Source organism: Podarcis cretensis (genome assembly GCF_951804945.1).
Source record: "Podarcis cretensis genome assembly, chromosome: 5".
NCBI classification, from domain to species: domain Eukaryota; kingdom Metazoa; phylum Chordata; class Lepidosauria; order Squamata; family Lacertidae; genus Podarcis; species Podarcis cretensis.
Window position 1 is genome coordinate 18,075,596 of NC_137174.1, and position 27,226 is coordinate 18,102,821.

Consider the following 27,226-nt stretch of genomic DNA (forward strand, 5'->3'; position numbering starts at 1 on the left):
ACTGTTTAAAAAGTGAAAATAAAATGCTTTTCTAAAAAGTGACTAAAGATTAACATTGATCGAAAGAAAGTAGCTGTAGTTCACAATAGCTCTGACATAAAAAATGAACAATAGTCAGGAAAAAGGCAAGTACATTTTCCTACAGAAGTGCAATTTTATTTAGTCATAGGAGACTTCCCCTCCTGCCACACATAGGCATGCTGCAGAATCAGCCAGACCCAAGTTAGCTAATGAGGTCCTGTGTTCAGCATGCTTCCAACCTTCTATATTTCTCTCCTTCCCTTTGTCTCCTTCCCATGTGTGTCAATGAGATGGGAGTCTTTGGAATTGTCACTGGTGTTTGCCACTTCTGCATCTGCCCATACTCAGAAAGGGTTTTTTTTTGGGGGGGGGTATTTTTGGCCTTGGAATGCTCATTTATGGATTAAATCTGCATATTAGGTGGTTGTGACATTCCAGTGTTATAAGAGAATTCCATTATTCTGCCCACGGAATGGTATGGATATAATTTCACCACTATTCCATTCCAGTCACAATCCTGCTCTTCCCATATCTGACTAATGCCTGAACTTTCATGGCACAGCTAAACCAGTGGTCAGCCTAGCCTCATGCTCCATAGTGGTGGTGGGGAAACCCCATAGCTACGGTAATTACATACCTTCAAGTTACTTTTTTTTTTTTTTAATGTTGACATGCCTTCTTTTGGAGGGGGATTTTTTTTTTTTTTTTTTTTGCATATGTTGTAGACATGTTCACATTTTTTGGTGTTGTTTTTTTTTTCTTGGCGCCACCCCCCACCCTTTGAACTCACTGGCTTTTGCTTCATTTGTCCACACTTGATGAATCCTGTGGGCTGTGGTGACCAACATCAGTCTGTTGCTGATGTCACTATACATCTGACATGATGACATAACAGACAAATATTCAAATCAGGTAGGTTGCCACAGCCAATAGAATAAAGTGGCAGCAAGGACAGATGAAGCTGAGCACAGCAAGGAGGGAGAAGAAAGGAGGCCTCAAGCTAAGCAAGAGGGTGTTGATGTTTTAGCCCAACAACAGAGTTTTGCCTTTTGGGGGAACTCCCAAACAACCGATTTCCAGCTCACGTCAAGATGCCAAGTCTGAAAGGCAAGTATTTTGGGAGAGGGTAATTTGTTCAACTGCATTGAATGTGCTGCTTTCGAAATGAAAACCAGATCACAAAATATTTGATACAATGCAAGGGCTACATAGAGGGGTGCTGTATTGCTCTGGGAGAACACTACGAGGCATGATGCTGTGAAGGTGACATGGCTTTTGCACCTAATTCCCCCTGCTTTTTGCCTTGCACAGCAGACGGCAGGGTATCAAACCACATCTGGAAAATACATGTGCACACCCTGTGAGACACACACACACACACAGACATCCGCACATTATAGGGCAACCAATCCTAACTCTCTGACAAATACTTCCATATGAGAGGCATGTATGCAACATGTTTGTTACATTTACATCTCAGGCGTGAACCTACAAAACAACAGGCATGATCCAACCAAACTGAAGCAGTAATACTGAGTTCAATGGAAGAACTAGCCACCTGCTTCAGTCTTTCCCATTGAAGTCAAAAGACTTGGAGCTGCTTTGCTTTCGGTGGATTGTGTGTGAAGCAAGCAAAACTAAGAGTAATATTTGGTGCACACAATCATCTGGAACAGCCTTCCCCAACCAGGTACCCTCCAGATATTTTGGACTCCAACTTCTGTCATAGAACTGGAGAGTTGGGAGGGATCATCCTCAATCATAGGCTGTGCTAGCTGGGGTAGATGGGACTTTTAGTTGAGAACGTTAGGAGGACATCAAGTTTGGGAAGGCTGTTCCGGGCAAACACCATAGCCATGCTAGGTCATCTTGCAGGTGGGACTACAGATGTGATTATTAACTAGATCAAAGATAAATTATAATCATATAATTGTACATAAAGACACAGTGCTCCTTTTGAGTTACTGTACTAAAGAAAGGCACTGTGATGAAACAGTGACACTTTCTGAAACACATTTACAGTATTATCCTACTTGATTGACATCAATGGAGATTGCTAACCATAAAATAAAATGTTATATTGTTTTCAGGATTCTGCATTCCACAAGAGACAGGAAAAACAACAACATGGCAGAATTCATCCATTGACTTTTAGGTTCTATTAGCAATACCAGACTAGTTATTGCGGTATGTGGTTTGGCCTGACAATGCCAACACAGTATCTAGTTTGGTTTCGATAATGCCCACAGTGTGCCACTGATAGTGCAAATGGCTGTGTCCTTCCCACTCATGTCAGTTGAACTTGCCTTGTGTTGCGATGTCACAGTGTTCCACATTCCTGGCTCCTACTCGGCATCATTAACTGCCAATGGCAGTAAAATGTGGAATGTTATAACATCACAATATGATGGAAGATCTACTAGGTAGTGCAGAGGAGGAGGAATTAGTTGCAATGGTGGCATTCCTGAGTTGTAGCCATGCATTTACCCAGAATGTCTAATTTGGTCCACGGTACATACAATTATTTTAATTCTTACAAATCTAATTTTCCATGAGGTCCCCTCTCCTCCTGTCTTATGCCATGCTATACTCATTTAAAAAAAAAATGTGTGTGAATAGATATTTAACCTGCTGACTGTAAGAATAAAATGTGTCTACATTCTTCATATTCTGAAAACAGGAATTATTTCTCTCTCACCCCACAGGAAAACATGAAAAAAAAATATGGCAAAAATTACACAAGACCTTCCCCCATTCTCTTTGAAACTTAAGCCTGGGAGACTGTGTCATGTGTTAGTGTTTCCCCCCCCCCCTTTCTCTTATTGTATGCAAGTGATGAGTACAAAGCTTTGAGCTGAAGTAGATGAATGGAGCAATACAAAGTCTCATAATTGCTTTAGGGGAGGGCGGAAGGGAACAGGAAATGTATTAAAATACTCACTTTGACGAATCTATGAAGTATATTACAAGAGCACCAATACTAAGAGCGAAGACTAAGACAACCTGCAAAAGTGAAGAAAAAGAAAATGCAATCACTTTAAGGGCTACAGCTGAGGCATTCATTATTCAAACAAACAGGAATGAGAAAACAGTGCAAGAAATTTCATGGTTCCATTTTAATTGCCTTATGCTTTACCAGAAATAGGAATCATGCTTGCAGCGCTTGACAAAACTGGGGACAATGCTGGAAACGTATACAACCAGAGCTTGCCAAAGATATCTGTGGGCCTGAGGAAGAAAATCCAGGTGGCATCCACTGGTGGTAATATAATAATAAACACGATAATGGACGATTTACTGTCCTTTAATGGTGCCCTAACACCTGCAACCTAAGGCAGTCTACCATGCCCTAATATGAATCATACAGACATCCCCTATGTTCATGTGATCTGGGGTTTTGTTCTAGGCCGTATCTTCTCAGGAAGTGAAGCCTTTTTGTCCCTGGGGTATGGTGCTCTCAGAAACATGACCACAACTGCAGAATACATTTTTCACTAAGACCTGTCAAAGCACCTCGCTGCTCTGTTTAATCCACCTTGGGAAAACCTCTTTGTTGACAAGAGGACGTTTAAACATTTTGAGAGAGGATTCCCAAGTAAGGCTTGTATGCCATTTTGTGGCCTATTGGATTATGAGCAGAACACAACAAGGTATGACAGGCCGCGGGCGGAACCTTGTGGGGTAAATAAGAAACAACAATGTTATTTGTGGGTAATTGTCTAAGTGACCAATCCACACTATTTCATAAAATACAGTAAAGACCTGAAGTATGTAGGATAGGTTTCACTCTGTTCATAAAACAGGCAGCTATAGGTTGCTTTTTATGGTCCTTACTTCCTAGAGAGAGTAGTGGTCAGCTACACTTTTTGTTTTTCATTATGTTCACAATAATATAATGTCAAAGGCAATTATACAAATAAAGCTTCATACAAACGGTTTCTTTGTGGTTTCACATTTATCCAGCACATTTACTATCACAGACAGATTTTACTACAGACAAAACATAACCATGATCACCTGTGGGTTTGAGACTCTGGCACCTGCTAAAAACATTCCTGTTCAGACAAGCCTACCTAGGTGCTTAGAAAGATGAGGTAATTTTAATCTGTTTTCATTTTTGGACTTTTGTATGTTTTGAAGTAGGGCTGTGGTTTTTTTTCTTGATTTTGCTGTTTCATCTTTTTGTAAACTGCTTTGAGGACTTTTATAACCAAGTGGTGTATAAATTTCATTAAATAAAAAATAAACTAAGAATTTTGAAAACGTATATGCTTTTGTGTGCACGCACACACACACACAATATATACATTAATCAATATACCACAGGCAGAGCTGCTAAATTATTTGCACAACTGAGTAAAAGAAAAGTACAGGATACTGGTCTGTAATCTATTGCTGGATGCAAGAAGGCTGTAGCGAAAGATTTAACTCCCTATTGGGTAGAAGTGGGATTAAAAAACTGTTTTAGTAGAGGAAGGAAGCAAAAATGTGTGGGATTTGATGATAATGAGCTAAAAACTGCTTGGTAATAACAGAAGTATGATTATAGAATATTCAAAGTGGGGAACAGAAAAGCCACAGGGGAAATGTTTTGTTTATAACAACATATGCTCAACCAGTGGATTTAAAATCAATTATAAAAATGAATATGCTCTGTCTCTCTCACTAGCCTATATCCTTTGCCCAGTCGCATACCCTCAGGTCGAAGCACCCAAAGGCCTGGAACATGAGTGTCCATCTTGCATGTCTCTTGCCTTGCTGATATCTTTAAATTGTCCACTTGTACCAGTGGTGTAGAGATATCATCATATGGAATTGCCAGTTTCACAAGCCAGAGCGTGTCTTGAATTGTACATGCCTCTCTCTGAAAAGGGCACATAACTCATGCGGGAGAGCAAATGCTTAGCAGACCAATGACCCCAGTTTCTCCAGATAAAAAAAATCTCAGGTAGGCAGACTTGGGAAAAAATACTCTTCTTTAAGACCTTGAAGCAATGATGCCAGTCAAAGCAGAGAATGCATGACAAACTTAATGGACTGTGGTTTAAGGCAGCTCCTTACAGTTTATATATCTCACAGACGTCAGAGCCAATTTGACAGCTGCATACATCTCTGCCATTTGTCTGCTGCTGAGACTGAGAAGCACACATAGCTTTGCCTAACAAAAATCAATACTTTATGCGTGGCGGGGGTGGGTCGGGTAGGGAACGGAAATCAAACCCAAAAGGAAATACTGTCCAGGGTCATTAAAAATCGCAAAGGCCTTGTGAATCTTTGCAACAAGCCCCTCTTTTAATGCAAGATACCTGAAACAGTGTGAGGAGCAGCAAATGAGTTTACAAAGGCTTAAAAAGAATCCTATCTGAAACAAATATTTCCACTCGACTCCCTAAATCAATTAGTTGGATTTATATAACTGCTTAGCCAAATCAACCACTTAGGAAAGTAACTCAGTCAGATGTGCATTTTCTATTTTGCTTAATTGACCCGAACAAATAAAATGCTTAAAATCAAAAGTTTTGGCTTTTTTCTTCTCCTTACAGAAATCTCTCAGAATTACAAATGAACCAGGAAAGGATTTAGGGGACCTAGTGCAAATAGGAAGAGGGGCTTCCAGCAGAGCAGTACAGTGGTACCTCAGGTTGTGAACTTAATTCATTCCTGAGGTCCATTCTTAACCCAAAACTGTTCTTAACCTGAGGCGCACTTTTGCTAATGGGGCCTCCCGCTGCCACCGGTGCGCTATTTCTGTTCTCATCCTGAGGTAAAGTTTTTAACCTGAGGTACTACTTCCGGGTTAGCGGAGTTTGTAACCCAAAGCATTTGTAACCCAAAGTGTTTGTAACCCGAGGTACCACTGTATCAGTTCTCTGATATCAGAGAATGGAGAATTGAACCGCCACACTCAGACCCCTTCAGGTCATTTTCCCTTTGGAGAAGTAGTAGTAGACAATTTCTCAGTGATGCTTCCCTTCTTAAAAAAAAAAAAAAAAGTTAAAAAAATGTTGTCAACAAAACAGTCTGCATTAACAAAAGTGTTTAGGCACACAATCTGTAGAGGAGCCTGGCAGTTACATACCTTAAGCCCTGAAGTGGGGAACATTTTTCAGCAGAACAATGGGTGTGCCTTTGTTTGAGAGGCTACATTTCCACCATGAAAACAGACACATATCTCTATCCCCCTTCAAGGCAAGCAAGAGAAATGACCATGGTCCAGGAACTTTAGAGGAGAGTGTGGCACGGGAACAATGAGGGGTGTATTGTGTGTGGCGGACATGGGCTGGTGAGAGTTCCAGCCGCTGGATAGAAAGTTCCAGAAAGATGCATTTTACTGTTGGGCCTGAGGTTTCCTCACCCCTGCCTTAAGCAAACAAACCCATCCTCCTTGGTCATACCAGGTCAACCAGGAGACCAGAAGTAGAGAAGGGATGTGTGCTTCTCCTCAACTATACCTACACCAGCCTGCTTCTCAGGAAGCCCTGCCAACCTCTTCAGCTCTGTAGCCCCTGCCCTGCTCAGAACTGCTATACACAGGCTCCAAGGTTTCATCAAACATGGTTAAGCAGCCCCAGGGAATTGTGGGCTGCTATCTGGGACCATCGACAAAATCAGCCATGCAATGAGGAAGAGACTGCAATGTTGTCACAAAACAGGAAATGAGTTATAACGGCAAAGGGTGCTAAGAAGTGTGTGCGGCATACTTATAGTCAATATAGGGTGTGGGTGTGGTGGGATCTTATATTGTGGTAAATTCTGCCTGTCTTGGGCCAAGGAGGAACATAGGAAGCTGTCATATACTGAGCCAAAACACTGGTCCATCAGTTCAATATATTCTACATCAGTGTTCATCAACCTTGAGTCCCAGATGTTGCTGAATTGCAACTCCCATCATTGTCAGCCAGCTTAGCCCAGTGGTCAGGAATGACCAACAACATACAGAGACCCAAAGCTGAAGAACACTACAATTTTTCAGACAGGGGTTTCTCCCAGTCCTACTGGAGATGCTAGGGACTGATCCTGGGCCTTATGTATGTAAACCAGATGTTCTCTGTACCACTGAGCTATTGCCATTCATATCATGACACCAGTTGAATCCCAGAACTAGTAGGTTTAGGAAACTGCTGCTCCCCACTGATTTTTTTAATATTTAAATACTCATGCATGCCTCTCTTTCCTCCCATCCTTCCGATCTAGCCAGTTCCCGTGGGTCTCATCCTGCAAAAGTCCCATGGCTTCCACAATCTCCTGGATTGGCTATCAGCCCAAAACATTTACAAAATGGCTGTTGCTATCTTGAATGCATTTCCTCAGAAGAAAAGACTTGATTTTGGCAGAGTTCCTTTCGCGGGCATGTGTGTTTCAGGATTGCGGCCTGCGTAGTTTCTGAATGCATTGTCAGAGGGCAGACTGACTGCAAGACAAGGCAGGGAATAATTAGCAGTTAACTCCCCAGAGAGATGGAGGGGAAAAACAAAGGAAAGAGAACCTCTGTTCTTCAAGCCATCATTCAGCTGTGTAATAACACTTTCTGAAGTGGGGATAACAGTTATTATATATGGTACACTGAAGCTCCATGAAGGCACAGTCCACAGAAAAGCTAACTAGGCCTTGCATTATTTTGTTTTTGTCTAACGAAAGAAAAACATTAGTTCTTTGGTGTACAACTTTTCTGCTCTGTGCACGTCAGCTGGGTAGAAATGATTTACAAAGATGCTTGTAAAATCCCAATCGCCAACAGATTCAGCCGTCTTCATATCCAGATTTGTATCCTCATTAGAGCCCTTTCATTCTAATTTTATGCCCCCATTTGAATAATGCTTTACTATTCATTTTGACAGAGCAGGCTGTTCTTGCGGAATCTGAAGCAGCCGTGCTATCTAAAAGGACTGGTGAACTGAAAGAAGAAGAGGAAAGCCATTTCTCAGGTAGAAATGGTGTTCTTCTTTTGTTGATTCTGGTGCATCGCAATGATTAATTGATACTTCGGCAGCCCAGGAGAGGCAGCTCACGCGACTGCTCCTACAACACTAAGGTCACAAAGAAAACATCTGCTGACATGGTCAAGGTGACCCTCTGTGGTTCAGGGTCATCAGTGGTGGAGGCTTTATAATCTACCTATAGTAAGATGGGAAGAGTGTGAGGTGCTAAGGCAGGGGGCGGGCAAAACTGTTGAGGAAGGCATTCCCTTGGGAAATAATCTGCATGGGGTGTCGCATGCCGGTGCAGAGCTGAGCTAGTTGATCACAGATGGAGCCAGGGGCAATTTTGTTCTGGATTAATTAATCCAGAATAAAAAATGGTCCTGAATCTATCATCTCAGAAGTAAGCCCCATTGGGTTTAACACCTACTCTCAAAAAGAGCATTAAAAGAAAAGAAACCCAAAACAGTGGATCAGATCAGCGCAACTGCTCATCTGGAAAGAAGAAGAAGAAGAAGAAGAGTTTGGATTTGATATCCCGCCTTTCACTCCCTTTAAGGAGTCTCAAAGCGGCTCACATTCTCCTTTCCCTTCCTCCCCCACAACAAACACTCTGTGAGGTGAGTGGGGCTGAGAGACTTCAGAGAAGTGTGACTGGCCTAAGGTCACCCAGCAGCTGCATGTGGAGGAGCGGAGACACGAACCCGGTTCCCCAGATTACGAGAGTAATCTTAACCACTACACCACACTGGCTCTCAAATTAAAGCAATTTCTTCTTCATTTTAGTGTGCTGTATAGATAACCCAGTGAACTAAGAAAAAGTGAAGGGCAAGATAAGGAAGGAACACAAGGAATGGAACCCTGATAGGATGTATATTTACATGAAACTGCACAATACATTTCTTGCCCACATAAGCAGGTTAGATGCTATGAATGTTTGGTCAAAACTAAATCCTATTGCATTCAGTGGGATTTACTCTCAGGTTAAGTGGAGTTAGAACTGCAGCACAAGGCTTCCACCTTATGCACACTGACCTGGGTGTAAAGCCCACTGAGTATTGTGGGATTTACTTCTGGTAAGTATGCCTTGCATAAGACAGTTGATGTAGAGTGGAACTCCATGCACGCTTTCCTGGCCACAAGCCCACTCAACTCAATGGCCTTAATTCCATGCAAAATTGAAAAACAGGATCAGGCTGTACTTCTACTGCTATATGTTCAACTTTCTCTGCTAATCTGCAGAAAAAATGTCAAGGCTGTGTACAAACAACATTTTATTATAGAATCCATTAAGACTAGGTACTTGTTGTAGTTTTCCCCCCTACATAGTCCACACACAGTCTAGATCTACTGCATATTTTTTTGCCCCTGAAAAGCACTTCTTGAGAAATTGGTTTTACTCTGAAAATAAAAGCACATTGCAGATTTGAGTCTGCGTTTCCCCTCAATATGTCCATTTTAAAACAGATGTAGGTGGTTCTGACAATGGTGCTGCCCAGTGAGTCCTGCCCAGTGACACTGCGGGTGGGCATATAACAAAATTGCAATCACCACTTCCTCCTTCATTTACCTGAGGCATGTGCAGGGAAGAAAAGGCATGGGTAACCTAATCAAGGGGAGGGTTTTCAAATGTGGCTGAGCATGCATGAATCCAGATTGAAAAAAACTACATGTTTATGCTACGATCAGGTTAGTGTGTATGCAGCCCCAGCCTTCCATTTACTTTCTTATTTTCAAAGCATTCTAGTCAGTGGCAATAATATGTATGAGTCAAGCCCCATGCTGGACTAAATTTCTGCAGCATAATTTTATAAGTATTAACACTAAGTATTTTTACACAGTTACATTAACTGTTGTAGGCATCTGTTTATATGCAGGATACTTTTTAAAAATGGAGTATATATGCACATAAAATTATACGTATCATGTGTATAATAATGCATATAATATGGAAGAGTTGTTTGTTGTACTATTAGCAAAACCATTCAATGAAACCCCTTCATGGAAAAATCCATGCAGATAAGCTCCATGTCGAGATTTTCAGAAAATTCCTTCCATACCTCTGATAGCCCCCACTTAGATTAAATAATCCAAACTCAGAAAGACAGTGGGAATCATACATAAAGTTCTTCTGCTTGAGTACAATGAAGTGCAGTTGTTTCGTAATGCAATAAGACCTAGCCTGCCTTTCATTTCAACCAGGGTATAATTGGTGATAGTGTGTACAGAATCACATAGCCATATTATTCTTTCTGAGTATGTTGCTGCTAGAGAGAAAAAGATTCTACAGATTGTAATCTATTGTAACCATAGCAATGGTTCCATCCTCTCATACGGCCCACAACTACTGGTGTGAAAGGAGGCCTAAGCGACCTATCCCCTGATAGCTATGGGTGAAGAATATAAGATAAGGTTACCAGACATCCCCGTTTCCCGGGGATAGACCCCGGACTGACAAATCAGTCCCCATACAAAATCCATTTTGTAACCTTAATATAAGAGCCTGGGCAGAAGATACTATCTAAGGGTGAAGATGTGAAGCAAATACTCTGCGTCCACTTGGAGAAACATGAGACATCTGATGCTACAGTTACACTCTTTGGTCCTTGTCACTCTGAACTCCTAGACTGGCCATCTAGCGGTCAGAACACTCCTCTGCAGAGTGTGTGTGTGTGTGAGAGAGAGAGAGAGACAGACAGACAGACAGACAGAGAAGGAATATGTACATTAATGTGCATGAGTTAAGGTTTATGTATGAAAGCGCTTCGATTTTCTGAACTATATCCAATACCTTACTGTGTCCTTACCATTTCCCCATATAAGATTCTCACAAGATGTTACTTCTTATGAGCTTTATGTGCAAACAATATGTTGCACTAATTTTGTTCGTTCTTCAACAGGTCTTTAACCGTGGTAAATTCTTAGAGGAGTAGACCACAATATGCTAAATTTCTTTTCCAGGCACCCAATGAAGCACCTTCAGCACAGGACCAGATGAATATGCCCAACTCCACTGAAAGAATAAGCTTGTGCAGATTTCCACACATTGGGGGGGGGGGAGCTGTCCCCAACAAGCACAACAGCTTATGTATTATAAATAAATAAAGTAATGAGTCCAATAACATTTTACTAGCTTATTCACTGAAACATGCCTATGATAGTCACATGCCCAGATTAATTTTCCTAAAAAGAAACCATTTCCCCCCTCAAAAAAAAAAAAAAGCTTTCCTGCCTAAAGAAAATATTTACCCTATTTAACTAGGTAAGTGCTTTTTACAAGCCCATATTAAGCACTTGCTAAACTCAACCAGAGGTTCATGGAAATATACTGGCTTAAGATATATACATTGCTTCTAAAAAAAATGTTCTGACCCCCTGCAACAAATTTTCAAGCTATCTGAAATTATTACATATAGGACACCCACCTGCACCCTGCCGCTTTTGAAAATGGCAAATAATCATGATCAGAAATTTAAGTTTGAATCTGTACTCCTTGTGCAAACATCATCTGTAGACATGGATAGAGTAGCTTCTTTGCAATCACTCAAACAAGCAAAATAATTTTCACAACAAATATATTCACGAAACAAGTTATAAATAACACTGCTGTGGCCTCAGCTTGAAAACTTAGGCTCACACTTGATTCTATGCATGTTTAGGCTGATATTCAAGGCACACTTATCTGGAAATAAATCCAGCAGGCCGTGCTTAACACATTTAGCTCAGCTGGTAGAGTATGAGACTCTTGATCTCAGGGTCGTGGGTTTGAGCCCCACATTGGGCAAAAGATTGTTGCGGGGGGTACCCTTGTGGTCCCTTCCAGAGTTTTAGGATGAGGCTGAAAATATACTGGCTGCAATGAAACCAATGCAAGACAAAGGGGGTCATGCATAACTTGTATACCCAAGTTAAAGTTGGATGTGTTGGGGGGGGGAACATGTGGAATTTACTCAGAATTACTATTATATTTTCAGAGACAATTCTTGATTTTGATTCTTTGTAGAGACCTGACTAATAGTGGATTGTTTTATCCACGCTCCAACAACCACCCTCTCCATCCAAATTATTGTCATTTGTTAGCTAAGTGATATGTGAAGGGCATGACATTTTGCAGGGGCGTAGGGAGAAAGCTGGGAAAATCCAACTGCATGAAAGCTAATCTCTAGTACAGCTATGCTGGGTTCCTCCCGTGTGATGCTGGGTGATTTAAGCATATTCAAAATCAGTTCTAACAATCAAATAAACTCATTGTAAGATTCCAAACGGAAATACCACAAGGAAGGGAAGTTGGTCCTCTAAAACTGTCGGTTAAAGAAATCAAGTTCAATGGTAGGGTTTAAAAGCTAGATGGCGGAGGAGGGAAAAATGCCCAAATATAGGCCTGGCATCAACAGCTGGCATCAAGCTGCCATGGTCTGAGGTAGGTTGGGACGAATGAATCAGTCTGTTTCTGGTCCATGACTATTTCTCATGTGTTCAGTCATTTCTATTCCATCCTGTTTCCTTCTTAAACTCTGGGTTGTTGTTGTGTTAAAAAAAAATACAGAAGATTTGCATTTAAATATTTTATATTCAAAGTATTTTATTTTATGTGCTATCATAATAAAACATATTTAAATTTAAAAGTTTGTTTTTAATACATATTTTAACTCAATGTATTCCTTTCTAAACACATTGAATGTGTTATTTTTATGCATTTTAGAACATGTTCCGAGCTGAGACATGTATCACAAATGTTGGAGATCACAGAATCATAGAATTGTAGTGTTGGAAGGAACCATGAGGGTCATTTAGTCCAACCCTCTGCAACGCAGGAATCTTTTGCCCAACACAACTCACAACCCTGAGATTAAAAGTCTCTACTTGAAAGATGATCACATGTATTAGTTTCAATCTATATATAGGTCTGGGTGGTGCCAATTAGTTCAGTCTGCTTAAAAATGTGGGCCAAACCACAGTCTCAGCCATCCCTAGCATTAGGTCCCTGACACTTGCCCTGGGCTACCAGGCAGCTAGGTCTTGTTCCCCACAATACCCCAAATGTAGCATCACTTGTGGGAACTAAATGGCAGCTAGATCCAGCCACCTAATGCTGCTCTGAGCATTGCTTCTGCTGCCATCCATCATCACTTCCAGGTAAAGCCACAATCCATCAACAGAGGGCACTTTGGGCAACTTAGGGCATCTTTGCCCAGGGACCCCTCAAATCTTACACAAGACTTGTAAAGATGGCCTTCCAAAACCTTTCCTTGTCTGATTATCACATGAGCAGCACTACTGTGAAGTATTGAAAAGCAGGCAGAATTTAAGATCATTAACTACAAGGGATATGCAAAACCTGTCTCTTTATTTCTATGGATTCTGCCACCTTCCTCCATGCTGAACTTCGTCACTGCCTGGTTCAGAATACAAATACAGAACACAAATCTGCCTGGCTTGTAATGCTCAGATGAATTATGAATCAACTGTCATTTCCCCCAGAATTTTAACAGCTCGGGGGAGAAAGAGAGATTCGGCACGTATGCAGAATGGGTCTTTGGTTGAAAGCCTACTTTTTGTCCAAGACTTTGGGCCAGGCATCCGAACGACTGAGATAATGCACAGCACTGCAATGCATAGCACATGGTCAGTAGAGAGACCAAACTCATGGAGGTGTAGCAGAGGGGCCAAGACCAGGAAATCCAGCCCCTTCGGTTCCCTCATTGTGTGAGCTATGAATATCTCAGGAAATGGAAACACCAAAGTCCTTTCCCGACTCAGGGCAGTGAGCAAGTCTAATCTGTATGGAATATGGGCAGGAATGGGGCGTCTGTGGCACTGTGACATTGTTGGGACTCCAACTCCCATCAGCCTGAGCTGTAACAACAATGATCAGGCATGAGGGGAGTTGGTAGCACACAGGCTGAATCCACAAATGGCATCCATCCAGTTGCCAACTCAACACCTTCTGCAAGCCTGAGTCTTGAGAGGTGCTCATGTTCTACATTAGCCAGAGCATATTCTGTGAGTCAGTAAGGAAACAACAAAAATGTATGAACAGAATGATTCTTCCATAACCGGCTCACTCCATTGGTTCTTACTAAAGGGGAAAACCTTTCTCACTGACTTAAGGGAAGCATTTTTTATAGTAAGTAAGCCTCCTCGAAAATAAACACTAGAGGAGATACATTTACTATGCCCTAGTTAAATTAGTCGTGAATAATTACAGTGTACTGTTGATCACATAACTGAAATAGCAAACACTGAATTGCTACATTGCTGAATTAATCAAGGGAGAGTGGGCTAATTAAGAGTAGGAAATCTGCTGGTAAGGCAGTTGAATAAAATGTGTCTGAAGGTCAGTTTTAGAAGGTCTTTTTGCAAAGCAGCTTTCTCTCTTCATTAGGGTTGTAGAAAAAAATGATAACTTTGCCTAAGAGAACAAGAAAACCATCATAAAGCCTATACACAGTTTGTGGAGTAGGTGCAGAATTGTGTTTGTTTGCTTGCCCACCAACCACGCCCTTCCACAATTAAGACTTCATATACCAGGGAAATGCATGCAGAAATAAATTAAAAAATTTAAAAATTGTCCAGTAGCACCTTAGAGACAAACTAAGTTTGTTCTGGGTATAGGCTTTCGTGTGCATGTGTGTTACCTTAATTGTCTTCAAACATTCTGCAATGCTTGTCATACAAGCAACCACACACACACACAAAATTGTATGTCTCTTCTAAAATCCGAGTTGCAATAATCCCCAATGAGGATGGGAGCAGTTCTGCTCTCCCCGTCTGCTATAAGGCTGAATGCACTCTCCCTAATTCCCTACAAAACCAGCAAGCACAGCAGGGGCTTAGTAAAGAAGGTGAGCTTCCAGCATGAGACCCTCAAATATTTTTCTCAACAATCCAGGGTAAGGGGCTTCCCTGCCCCCTTTCTTTTCTCCAAACCCTGGATGCCGAGTCATGTATCTGCAGTGCCTTAACATTTACAGTGGTACCTCGGGTTACAGACACTTCAGGTTACAGACTCCACTAACCCAGAAATAGTACCTCGGGTTAAGAACTTTGCTTCCGGATGAGAACAGAAATTGTGCGGCGGCAGCAGGAGGCCCCATTAGCTAAAGTGGTAACTCAGGTTAAGAACAATTTCAGGTTAAGAACAGACCTCCAGAACTAATTAAGTTCTTAACCCGAGGTACCACTGTATTGTATCTTGATCCAGGCTCTCCCTAGTTTCACATATTCTTTCGGGACCCAAAGAACATCCACCCAGCCCTCCTGTGACTGCCCCCTCCTTCTGAAATACAGAGGGTAGCAATAAGAGTGAGGGGGGTTTTTGGTGGTGGCCCCATTTGTGGAATGTTCTCCCCAAATAGAATTGCCTGGCACTTGCTATAATGTATTTTCACCACCAGGGGAAAATTCTCTTCTACCAGGCCTTTAAAAATAGTTTTTAGCAGTTTAATGTTATTTTACTTAACTCTGACTTTGAACTTATCACCTCTCTTTTTTTTTCTTTGCCTGTTCTGAATCTCCAAATGTTCAGCTTCATTAGATGACCCAGGGTTCTAATGTAATGAGAGAGGGAATTCCAGCCTAATTCTTGATATGTTTTCAGCAAGAAAACTGAGGATGGCACTTTTATTGCATTTGAGGGGAGAAATGGAGAAGTGCAGCTCCAAAAGGTGGATTTCACAGATAGGCAGCCACTGATATCCAACAAGATATCAGTAATCGTTTTAATCAGCCTGACTAGTGGCAAAAGTCTTCAAACACCTGTGCTTTCATTAATCTAGGACACCCCAAAAGTTGTTGAGCTATTTTGAAATCCTGGTAATTTCCTTGAAAATCAGGATGTATGGCAGCCCTATATTAATCTCTAGGCCAATGACAGATGACGGGGGTGGGGTGGGGGTGGGGACAGTATTATACAGTCATTGTTGCTCGTAGTACACATGCTCATTTTCCCCTGTAGCATAAATATCTCTGATCAAACAAGTTCTGCAAGTTTTTGATGTGTTTCAAAGGTTAGAGTGGGACAAAAGGAAATGTCTACATAATGACAGGTAACAATGGTGCTATCAAACCATCTTCAACTATCTTAAAAAACACTGTCTGGCTCCACCCTTCTTAAGCAATAACCTCTCAGCATTGAAATCCTTAAGGCCTGCTGACATGCACCCCTTGCCTGCAGTTCACAATTCATTTATTATTAAGGTATCCTCTCAATCGGTGAGCTGGTGGCTAGAAAGTCAATGAGATAACTGGGTCTTCAAAAAAGAGACAGTTGACCTTCACAAAATGATAATAAAGTACCAGTGTGAGAAATAATGACACAAACACAGCCACACACAATATACATATGCCGTAGATACACAGAGAACCTCTCAGTATCGCATTAACTCCACCCAAGACTTTTGTTTCTTGCCTTTGCTTGACCGCTTAATAGGATACAGTATATTAATAATTTCTCCTATAAATATTAGTACAATTCAAATGGCTACTTATGTCATATGAATCATTCTGGCTTTATGAACCAGTTAAGATCACAGGGGGAGAGGGGTTGAGTACCAGTCTCTTTTCACAATATATCTTGAATTTTCTACTCACTGTTTCATATCAATTTTCTTTATTTTTTTAGTGACTCTTGAAAAACGTGGGCTGACTGATACGTGCAATAATAATAATCAGACACATTACAGTATACAGCAATCATCAACATTCCATCTTTTAAATTTTGTCTGTTGTTGTAATAGTCTCCTCTGTTTCATATGCATTATAAAATGAAATAATAAAAAAGCTTTAACCACACACACACCCCAAGTCCCATCAACAGAAGTCCTTATTTCCACTTCATAGTAGTGTCAGAAGTGACCAAGGGGCCCATTTATAGCAAGACAGGAGATGGCATTGTTCCAGAGGCAACCAGGGCGGCATCTCGTCATTTCCAACCTTTCCATGACCTTCTAATTCTTTGCTGCATTAACAGCTGAAAAAGTAAATGGCGAAACGTAACAAATGTTCCATTTGATAATGTTTAAATAGACATTGCCAGAAAAGATAATGCTTACTTGAATGGAGCATTCTTGAAGCGAACACTATTAATGTACCTAATCTGGCTTTGTGCTCCCTTCAAAAAGAGGATTCTGTGCTTGTATAGCACATCCCTAAGGACTTCCTTCTCCAGTAATTCATTGCCTTATAAAAGGGATGGCTGCTAGGTAGAATAATGGTAGAATAACTGTATAACTTTGTATTTGCTCATTTATAGTTCCCCAGCGGATGGATTTTTGTTCCAGGACATGTTAGGCCTGGAATAAATCATATATCTAGCACTTGGATTTTTAAAACGCTTTTCATATTTTTCTTCTTTTTCAGCCTGTTTTCTGGTGGGAACCAAAGGAGATCCAGTAAGACTAGTGAAATTTCTCAGGCTTGCTTCAGAGATTTAAATGCAATTTGCCATGGCGATCTCCATTAAAAAAAACCTACAGCAACAAACCAGCACTGACAACAAACAGCAATAGTTGGGAATAAATGATGAGTTGGACGTGCTGCTGGAACCATTTCAATGTAAGTCACATTGGGCACAGTGGTCCCACCAGTGGAGGAATTCTCACCTTATTTCTCTACCACACCAGCCTCCCTCTACCTGGTATCTTCCCAGATTGTGTTGGACCCCAACATCCATCAGACCCAGCCAGCTTGGCCAATAGTCAAGGATTATAGGATTTGTAGTCCAACAGGACCTGGAGGAAGACTGTTGTACCCTGTACACTTGACAACTTGCAGCTGAATGGCAAGTTCCTAAAACAATGATGGTAGAAGAAGAGAAAGCAGCTGAATCTTTTCCTCTCTGTTCCTTCTCTGGCCTTTTCACCCTTAACCTTCAGTAGCAAGAAATGGTTGAGAGGAAATCCTCCTTCTTCAACAGCAACAACAGTAAAGCCGTCAAATAAAATTCATCTGGAAATTATATATTGCACGGCATCTCTATATTAGTTCTTAAATGTGACCTGGAGTTTAGAAGAATAGCTCAGTCAGTGGATCATAAGACTCTTAACCTCAGAGTCTATGATAAGCTTCAATATTATTCATTTTTTTCCAATTACATAATGTAGCCATTAGCTAAACAAGAAATTCCAAAAAATATTTCTACTAAGAAATGTAAACACAGCGTCTTTGACGACATTTATGTCAGCTAAGATGAAAAAGAAAGGCAGATTTCATTTTAAACAAGGAAAATCAATTGCCAAAATAGCAAAACTGTGGACGACTGATATGTGGGTTATCAATTTCCTGGCATATCACGAACAACTGGAAACGCCAGATTAAAACTAATACTAACTGCCAAGGCCAGGAAATGAGGCAGTGGCCAAAAAGCTTGTGACCATTTACTAAATGAAATTAAAAGTAGTAAAGTTTATGAATGAAACAACAGCAGCAATAATATAGCAGTTTTGTTATTCATACTGTTTCACATTTATTATCTCAAAGAGCAAAGGTAAACATGTTGCTATAAGAAAAAATTCCAAAGTCCATATTCAGATATTCTTTTTATTAGCCCATACAAAAGATATCAAAATACTGTTCACTACAGTTTAGTGTTTCCTAGAACTCTTAATAAAACTAGATGCTTACAACCCTGGGCAAGATGGAGGTGGGAAAAGGCTCCTGGTGTTTTTCACTGCATCCATATCTGCATCTGGTAACTTTTAAGATCATAGAATCATAGAATCATAGAGTTGGAAGAGACCACAAGGGCCATCGAGTCCAACCCCCTGCCAAGCAGGAAACACCATCAGAGCACTCCTGACATATGGTTGTCAAGCCTCTGCCTAAAGACCTCCAAAGAAGGAGACTCCACCACACTCCTTGGCAGCAAATTCCACTGTCGAACAGCTCTTACTGTCAGGAAGTTCTTCCTAATGTTTAGGTGGAATCTTCTTTCTTGTAGTTTGGATCCATTGCTCCGTGTCCGCTTCTCTGGAGCAGCAGAAAACAACCTTTCTCCCTCCTCTATGTGACATCCTTTTATATATTTGAACATGGCTATCATATCACCCCTTAACCTCCTCTTCTCCAGGCTAAACATGCCCAGCTCCCTTAGCCGTTCCTCATAAGGCATCGTTTCCAGGCCTTTGACCATTTTGGTTGCCCTCCTCTGGACACGTTCCAGTTTGTCAGTGTCCTTCTTGAACTGTGGTGCCCAGAACTGGACACAGTACTCCAGGTGAGGTCTGACCAGAGCAGAATACACTATTACTTCCCTTGATCTAGATGCTATACTCCTATTGATGCAGCCCAGAATTGCATTGGCTTTTTTAGCTGCCACGTCACACTGTTGGCTCATGTCAAGTTTGTGGTCAACCAAGACTCCTAGATCCTTTTCACATGTACTGCTCTCAAGCCAGGTGTCACCCATCTTGTATTTGTGCCTCTCATTTTTTTTTGCCCAAGTGCAATACTTTACATTTCTCCCTGTTAAAATTCATCTTGTTTGTTTTGGCCCAGTTCTCTAATCTGTCAAGGTCGTTTTGAAGTGTGATCCTGTCCTCTGGGGTGTTAGCCACCCCTCCCAGTTTGGTGTCATCTGCAAATTTGATCAGGATGCCCTTGAGTCCATCATGCAAGTCGTTGATAAAGATGTTGAATAAGACCGGGCCCAAGACAGAACCCTGTGGCACCCCACTAGTCACTCTTCTCCAGGATGAAGAGGAACCATTGATGAGCACCCTTTGGGTTCGGTCAGTCAGCCTGTTACAAATCCCCTGAGTGGTAGCATAGTGAAGTGTGGGATGAGCTAGCAGACATTCAAAGGAAGTGTTTTCAGGTTCCAAGCTGCACCGTGGCCTTCTGGGAAGAAGAAACACATAATGGCTGAGTCCCCCTGTCTGCAAATACAGCAGGCAGCTGTTACTCAGTTCTGCTTCCATCCTTAGGCAAAACAGATCAGTTCCTTTAATAGATTAAAAAAAGGAACAAAGAGAAACCATGTATTTCAACGTAGATATTTTAGGTGTGATGCCAGGTAAAAACTAAAGTCAATAGTAGTAAAGTTGGGTAGCCTTACCAACCACTAGGCTAAGCTACTCAATTTGGCTTCTCTAACTGCTAGGAAAATCTACCAAGAACTTCTTGGTTCCCAATTCATTCTCTTAGAGACACTATGCTACACCAGCTCTCAAAAGGACTGCACTTTTTCTGAACCCAATAGGATCTCATGAAGTTGTTTCTCAAGTGCCTAACAGGAGAAAGGCAGGTTATAAATAAAGTTCTGCTGAAACCAACGAACTAATTCCAGAGCAAATGGCAGTGGTCCAGCCCCCATGCACACATGTCAGGCTCTCCAACTGTTGTCTATGGCAAGAGGAAGGGGAAAGCTTTTGTGCAGTACAAAGCTGTCAAACAGGGAGAGATCCATGCTCACACAGAGCTCTGGATCACGGCCAATGCATTTAGGATCAGGGTGTCAAAAAGATTAAATCATTCCATCGATTTTATTTTTAATTGTATGGCACAGCCTCAAAAAGAAAAGAAAAAGCCCTGAGTCATGCTCACATTCTGCTGTCAGGTGCCCAGTGCTTTGTGTTTCACTTTGACATTTTTGCCTCATAAATTAAGCTTTAGTAGAATTTAGTCTTTCCAGTAAAATACATCCTTGGCAGAATACCAGGAGAGATTTCAACCTCGAAATATAAGTATAATATAAGTACATGGAGGAGGGATGATGATTACAACAAAGCAGGTGGGATTTTTAGGAAATCAAGTCCAAAAAGTGTCTTGCCATCATCATTACTGGTACCATATTCTTTACAATAGAGCAATATATATGGGTTTAAGTTAGGCATGGTGTCTCAGTGCATGTGTCTCAGTGCCTGTGCACTGTATGCAAAAGGTCCCAACAGCTCTAAGTAGGCCTGGATAAAGACCACCTGAAACACTACAAAGCTGCCACCAGATATTGTAGATGAGCAAATGAACCATCTTAGTATAATACAGAATAAGCATCAAAGCGGCATTTAAGTTGGCATTTTAAAGCAGCATCTTCCAGCAAGTCATGTTCACTGATGCAAGCCACATTAAAAGAAACAGGAACACTGCAAAAACATGTGAGTTTTCTTGCAGACTGATTAAACTAAAAGGGAGATTGTGGCCCATGGTGAATTTCTCTGAAGCTCACTGTTGCCATGATCCTTCTCTGGAGTTAAGGGAATGCTTCTTCACTCACATACAACCTTTGACGCCAGCGCAAAGATCTGATTATACATTTCATTCAGGAATTCGGCAGTAGCCAGGAAGCCCATTGAGCAGCAAGTGTGCATTGTGCTTGGCAGCTTCCAGCTTCCATTCAAAGCCTCCATAATTGGAAACCAAACAAGAGTATCTGCCCTGACCTCTAATTGGAGACACCCGCTTCTAACTCTGGATTTGATGCTGTTAACCCACCTTTTGTCTGTTAGTGCAAAAGAAGAGGTCTGTGCTTCCTTCACCTGGTGCTTAATTGTTTCATTTGTTTTGAGAAAAGCAGTTTTCCCCATAGTGGTATTTCCCCCTCTTTTTTGGCCTACCTTTCAGTATACTTGCACAGTTTTTACTGAAGCAAATGTGAACCTATAGATGCAAATGGGGCGCCACGACAGTTGTTTCTATTACACTCCATACACGTGGAATGGATGTGAAACTTCTCCACCTTGGACACAGAGGCCTGATCCAATACAGAAATTCAGCAGCAAATGCCTTTAAGGAATGCTGAGTTATTCCTTCCTTGATGAAGCAAAAATACAATGAAAAAAGAGTGCCAGCTCTGCAGCACTGGATACCTACGCTCTGTGTTTCCATGCTGAGAAACACATTTGCCTTCAAATGGTCTGTAGACTCGAAACTGAAACATCATTAATCTTAAGCAACATGCCACCAGGAAGTCTACGCTAGACGTGGTAGGCAGCTTAAGTTTGGGGTGGTTTTTATCTAGTGTCTTCGGTTTTTATGACTGACATTTTCAGCTTAGCACTAAAACAGGAAGCAGGAAATCTGTGGACCAGATCATACGAGTGACCTTGCTCTCTTGTTTCAGCCTAACCACTTCTCTGGCTTTGACAGCTATCCCTGGCTCCAGTTTTCTGCTGTACTTGTGCCAGCTCTGTTTTGACATCCCTCATCCACTTTCACATTGGACTGAAGGGAATCCTTCACTCTCCGCGTGCTCCTGCCTCCTCATCACAGCAATAGCTCTGTTCAGATTTTGTGTGCACTAAATATGCAAGGGAAGAGTTCTAGAGGCTCCCCATGCATTTTAGAACCCTTGAAATATGGGTTCAAAAGCACATGAGTAGAAGAAGCAGCTCACTTTGGGAAGCTGCTCTCCAGCTCCAAGAGGCAGGCCAGAACAACAAAAAGGGGGCAGAGGCAAAGCACTCATTCCTGCAGCCCCACCTTGCTTCTTGGCTGCACACACAATCGGAACATGTGATGGGGACTTGTATTAGTTCTTTGTGTGGCAAATCCATCCCACTCACCCTCCAGTACTTTTAATTAAAATGTGGGCACCCCTTTATTGACGTGGCCTGAATCCTCCCTTGCGTTCATACACAATTACACAAAAACTCTCCTTTGCTTTATGTGTGCAATTAATTCCTCTTACCCTCAGACTGTGCTTTAAGGTAAAGGTAAAAGTACCCCTGCCCGTACGGGCTAGTCTTGACAGACTCTGGGGTTGTGCGCCCATCTCACTTAAGAGGCCAGGGGCCAGCGCTGTCCGGAGACACTTCCGGGTCACGTGGCCAGCGTGACATCGCTGCTCTGGCCAGAGCCAGAGCCAGAGCCAGAGCCGCACACGGAAACGCCGTTTACCTTCCCGCTGGTAAGCGGTCCCTATTTATCTACTTGCACCCGGAGGTGCTTTCGAACTGCTAGGTTGGCAGGCGCTGGGACCGAGCAGCGGGAGCGCACCCCGCCGCAGGGATTCGAACCGCCGACCTTTCGATCGGCAAGCCCTAGGCGCTGAGGCTTTAACCCACAGCGCCACCTGCGTCCCATTAGACGCAGACTGTGCTTTACAACTGCCCTATTCCTGAACAAACAAAAAACAGCTGGACAAACCTGATAAGATGTTCAACGTGGGGGCGGGGGCACTTGGGCCCACTGCTTGCTCAGCTCGCCAACCTCCCTACAAGACACTTTACTTGCCCAGCCAATAAATCATCCCAGCTTCTCCCACCTATTTTGTGTCCATTTTCACCTCCCACCCCGTCATCCATGCCTCCTTCTCCCTGCTCCTTTTCCAGAACCACCCTCCCTTGCTCCCAAACCGTGGTAACCCACCTGCATCTTCCCCCTCCCACACATTGCAACTAGTAAGCACCCTCTTGACCTTATGCCAAATTACAAAGCCACCACCCCCTTCTATTCTGCAACCCCTTTCATTTTCGCCCCATTTCCATGCCTTCTTCCTCCTCCTTTTTTGCAACTCCCCATTGCACTCCTCATTTTTACCGGCACCCCTTTCCCCCCCCCCAATTCTTCCAACTAGCCATTGCACACAGACCACCCCCATTTCCATGCCTCTTCCTATTCTGCACCTCACTTTGCATTTATATATTTTACTAAATCTTTTAAGACGAATAGAATCTTAAGTGCAAGCCTGTCAATTCAGTTCTGTACTGGTGAGCACAGCATTTACTTGTGTGAGACTGAAACTGAAGTGCTATGCCGACATATTTAGGAGTAAGCCCCACTGAACTCGATGGCAGTGGCTTTTGAGTAGACAAATATAGGATCCTGCTATTGAAGGACCACACATTTCTGCTATTTGGGTCCCTGAAGCACAGATTCACACAAAGCGGCAAAACGTCCTTGCAGGTTATTAACAGGATTTTTTAATTTGAAGTGCATATGCAGAACAAAGGTACAGAGCAATAAATTTGCAATCTGTAAACCGTAGTCAGGGTGTGCCCCCCTTTATATAGATTTGCATAATAGAATACCACATGATCTCTTGTAAACCGAAAGTTTGGCACTTCCTATGTCCTTACATGGGCTTGCCCCCCCCCTTTCCTTCCTGCACCAGCCTCTCTACGCCATGAACCTCGACACGTGTTCAAATGTAAAACGTGATTTATACTAGTAGCAATCCTTCTCCCTTCAACTCGCCTCCTTGTCTTCATTCCCCCCCCCCCCCCGGTCTGGGGCTTTCAACCTTGCTCTTATCTCTACTGTCGAAGCTAGACATTCCACAAGGGACCCTGTAACATTTAGTCAAGAAAAAAGCCTTGTTCTTCTGGCTGGTGTTCTTCTGGCTGGTGAAAAACCTTAGGAAAAACCTCGCCTTAAACAGTTTTTGGGATCATATAGAGAACAATATTCTAATGGCCGCCCCTTCACTATGAATTACAGTTCTGCAAGACTGTTTATGAAACTCGCTCATCTTATTCTTCCACATAATGAAGGGCTCAGTCATTGATCCTTGGAATAATCTGAAATCTACATAGCTGCCTAATCCAAACAACATTGCGACAGCCTCCTGCCATCCATTTTAAGACTCGCTTGCTCTGAGAGTCAAAGGGGAAACATCCAGTTCAGAAAATGACATTTTCAGGGACATTTGAGATCCAGTATTTCTCTGGGTCCAGGGACGCAGGTGGCGCTGTGGGTTAAAGCCTCAGCGCCTAGGACTTGCCGATCGAAAGGTTGGCGGTTCGAATCCCTGCGGCGGGGTGCGCTCCCGCTGCTCGGTCCCAGCGCCTGCCAACCTAGCAGTTCGAAAGCACCTCCGGGTGCAAGTAGATAAATAGGGACCGCTTACCAGCGGGAAGGTAAACGGCGTTTCCGTGTGCGGCTCTGGCTCTGGCTCTGGCCAGAGCAGCTTCGTCACGCTGGCCACGTGACCCGGAAGTGTCTCTGGACAGCGCTGGCCCCTGGCCTCTTAAGTGAGATGGGCGCACAACCCCAGAGTCTGTCAAGACTGGCCCATACGGGCAGGGGTACCTTTACCTTTACCTTTACCTTATTTCTCTGGGTTAGAAATTCTGCTTTCATCATGAAAAGAACTCCACACACTCACTGCAAATAAAAATAAATAAAAGCAGGCACTCAAAGTAACTCTGTGTGTTAGAGAGAGAGTTCCATGTAGCTTTGGCAGGAACTAAACAAAAACTCATTACCAGAGGCACTTCAGGAGGCATTTGATCGCAAGGGGGTGCCAGCAGAGCATCACAGAGCACAAGAACTCTTAGTGCAAAAACTGCCCAAGTAATAAACATCAAAGCCCACTTCTGAGTGTTTGTCACAGGTTGTTCTGACACTCTGAAGGAAGCAAGATGGAGGAACAGAAAGAGAGCACACAAAATTGTTTCTTTTAGGATGAGTGCCCCTTACTTCAAAATATCCCATATCCACACAGCTAAATGGGATCTCCTCTTCTAGGCTCCTGCCATCCACCCTCACAATGAAATCAACAGCCATGGGTGTCTTCCCTCCTTGATGCACTGCTATTCTGGGGTGCTGTTTTGTTAACTTTGTTACCAGCTAGCTTATGGTTGTATTTTTGTGATTTTAATAGTTTTGGGTTTGTTTTGTTTTAAAGGCGGTATTTATGTAACCTGCCCTGGGACCATCCACTGAAGGATGGGCTAATTAATTACAAAGGTGTCTCTAATTTCATAGACTTTGATCCAGCCATTCTAGTGCAACATTTCCATTCAACTTTGCCAGGCCTTCTTTGCACCTCTCCAATGCTTATCCTAGTGGGGAAAGTCCCATTGCACTCAGGCTTACTTCTGAGTAGACATAGACTCATAGAGTTCTCAGGGACCACCAGGGTCATCTGGTGCCACCCCTTCAAATGCAGGAATCTTTTGCCCAATGCCTAGACTTGCGCTGCTAAAAGAGCACTTTTTAAAAATGAGCCAGTTGTGTGGCTTATCACTCCCACCTTCTCACTGGTCTGCCACCATCCTCACAAAGGAACTTAAGAGCACCAGAGCTCCATTGTAGTGGTGTGTTTTGGCAGCAATGGGGGCAGGAACTGGGAGTCTGGCTGGGGACTGCCAAGTGCTGATTGTTTATGAAGGTGGCCCTGGCCGATTCTGATCCAAACCAGGCTGGCAGTGCTTCCTCTGTGGCCTTGGGGCAGCATGAGGCCAGGTCACTGCAGGGTGGCATCTGGCGTGATAAGCATGCACAAGGGAAGTGGATGCAAGCAGCAACCAAGAGGTTCCTGCTCCTAACTCTGGCTCCACTTTCCCCCTCCGTGCCCAGCTGCACCCTGCTGCAAATAGCACACTGGATATCAGGCAGGCAGCCTGGCTTTCTATGGCAAGGAGAAGCAGGCAGGGGCAGGTGAGTGGAGACAGTGATGAGGATATTCTGGTTGGGGGGGGGGCTGAATTGGAAAATTAAAATTCAAGGGTACTTTGCATCAGAACATTTCTCAGTGCCCTGGAAGGTGTTCAAATTCACCATGCTTATTTTACTCACGTTTAGTAAACTGCCAGGCTCGCCACCTGACACCCATTCACAGCTCCTAATGAACTTACGGATTGGGGAACAATTCACGGAAAAACAAAGCAAACTGGGAAATGTTTTGTTTGGGAAAACTTTCTGCCCCGTATCACTCATTCAAGCAGAGGAAGGGACACTTCTGGTGGATGAAGGTGTCCCCTCCTGTTGGTGATGCAGGATTCCAAATCTCTCTCTATCTCTCTCCTCTTTCTCCATTGCTAGTAGTGCCATTGAAATCAGAAGCCATGACTGAAGGACGAACCAGGAAACAGGAGCAAAGAGCAAGATAGAAGTCAGGAATGAAGGGCAACCAAGGACACAGGGATACACCAGAACTCAGGAAGACCTTTTTCCTTGAGAGCAAGGCTTTAGCAGGCCATCTGACCGATATACCTTCCTGCCCAGGAAAATCCCTAATAATCCTAGCAAGGGTTCCAGTTTGGTTGGAGTAGCCCCCCGCCAAACAAACAGCTAGGGTTAATCCAACACCAGGTGCTTAAAATATTTAAATAAAAATTGCAAGCAAGGAAGTGGCATTTTCTTTGTCCAGAGCTGTCAGTTTGTCTATTTATTTATCTATATTTGGCACCAAATGATATTAATTTATTGCCAAATAAAACATAAGCACTGGCAGCCTGCTGAGGCAAGCACATTAGACAGGATTCTATTTCATCAAGGCAAATGGTCTCACAGAGCTGCCAGCAAAGCAAATGCACTAGGCATTCCATGTCAAAAAAGAAAAGAAGAAAAAAAATCCCAAAGCCACTTTTCTATATGCAACTAATAAATGCAACGGAATAGAA

At 42.6% G+C, this 27,226-nt stretch overlaps 1 protein-coding gene and 1 long non-coding RNA gene across 19 annotated transcripts in view; one reads left to right on the plus strand and one right to left on the minus strand.

Annotated features, from left to right (window-relative positions):
* KCNMA1 (potassium calcium-activated channel subfamily M alpha 1) overlaps positions 1-27,226 on the minus strand; it is a 559,506-nt gene that overhangs the window by 310,054 nt on the left and 222,226 nt on the right. For all 15 annotated transcript variants that reach the window (XM_079976992.1, XM_079976987.1, XM_079976997.1 and 12 more), the window contains exon 3: positions 2,963-3,024. In XM_079976992.1, coding sequence (XP_079833118.1) covers positions 2,963-3,024 — 62 coding nt within the window. The remainder of the gene's footprint in view (positions 1-2,962; positions 3,025-27,226) is intronic.
* Positions 938-26,959, plus strand: LOC307216606. 4 transcript variants are annotated; one of them, XR_013839208.1, is made up of 5 exons: positions 938-1,128; positions 4,006-4,115; positions 7,860-7,946; positions 17,301-17,495; positions 26,646-26,959. It is a non-coding gene; the product is annotated as an uncharacterized lncRNA (long non-coding RNA). The 4 variants fall into 4 exon arrangements; XR_013839209.1 differs by lacking the exon at positions 26,646-26,959 and having other exon boundaries at positions 939-1,128; positions 17,301-17,877; XR_013839210.1 differs by lacking the exons at positions 17,301-17,495; positions 26,646-26,959 and adding an exon at positions 10,902-11,040 and having other exon boundaries at positions 939-1,128.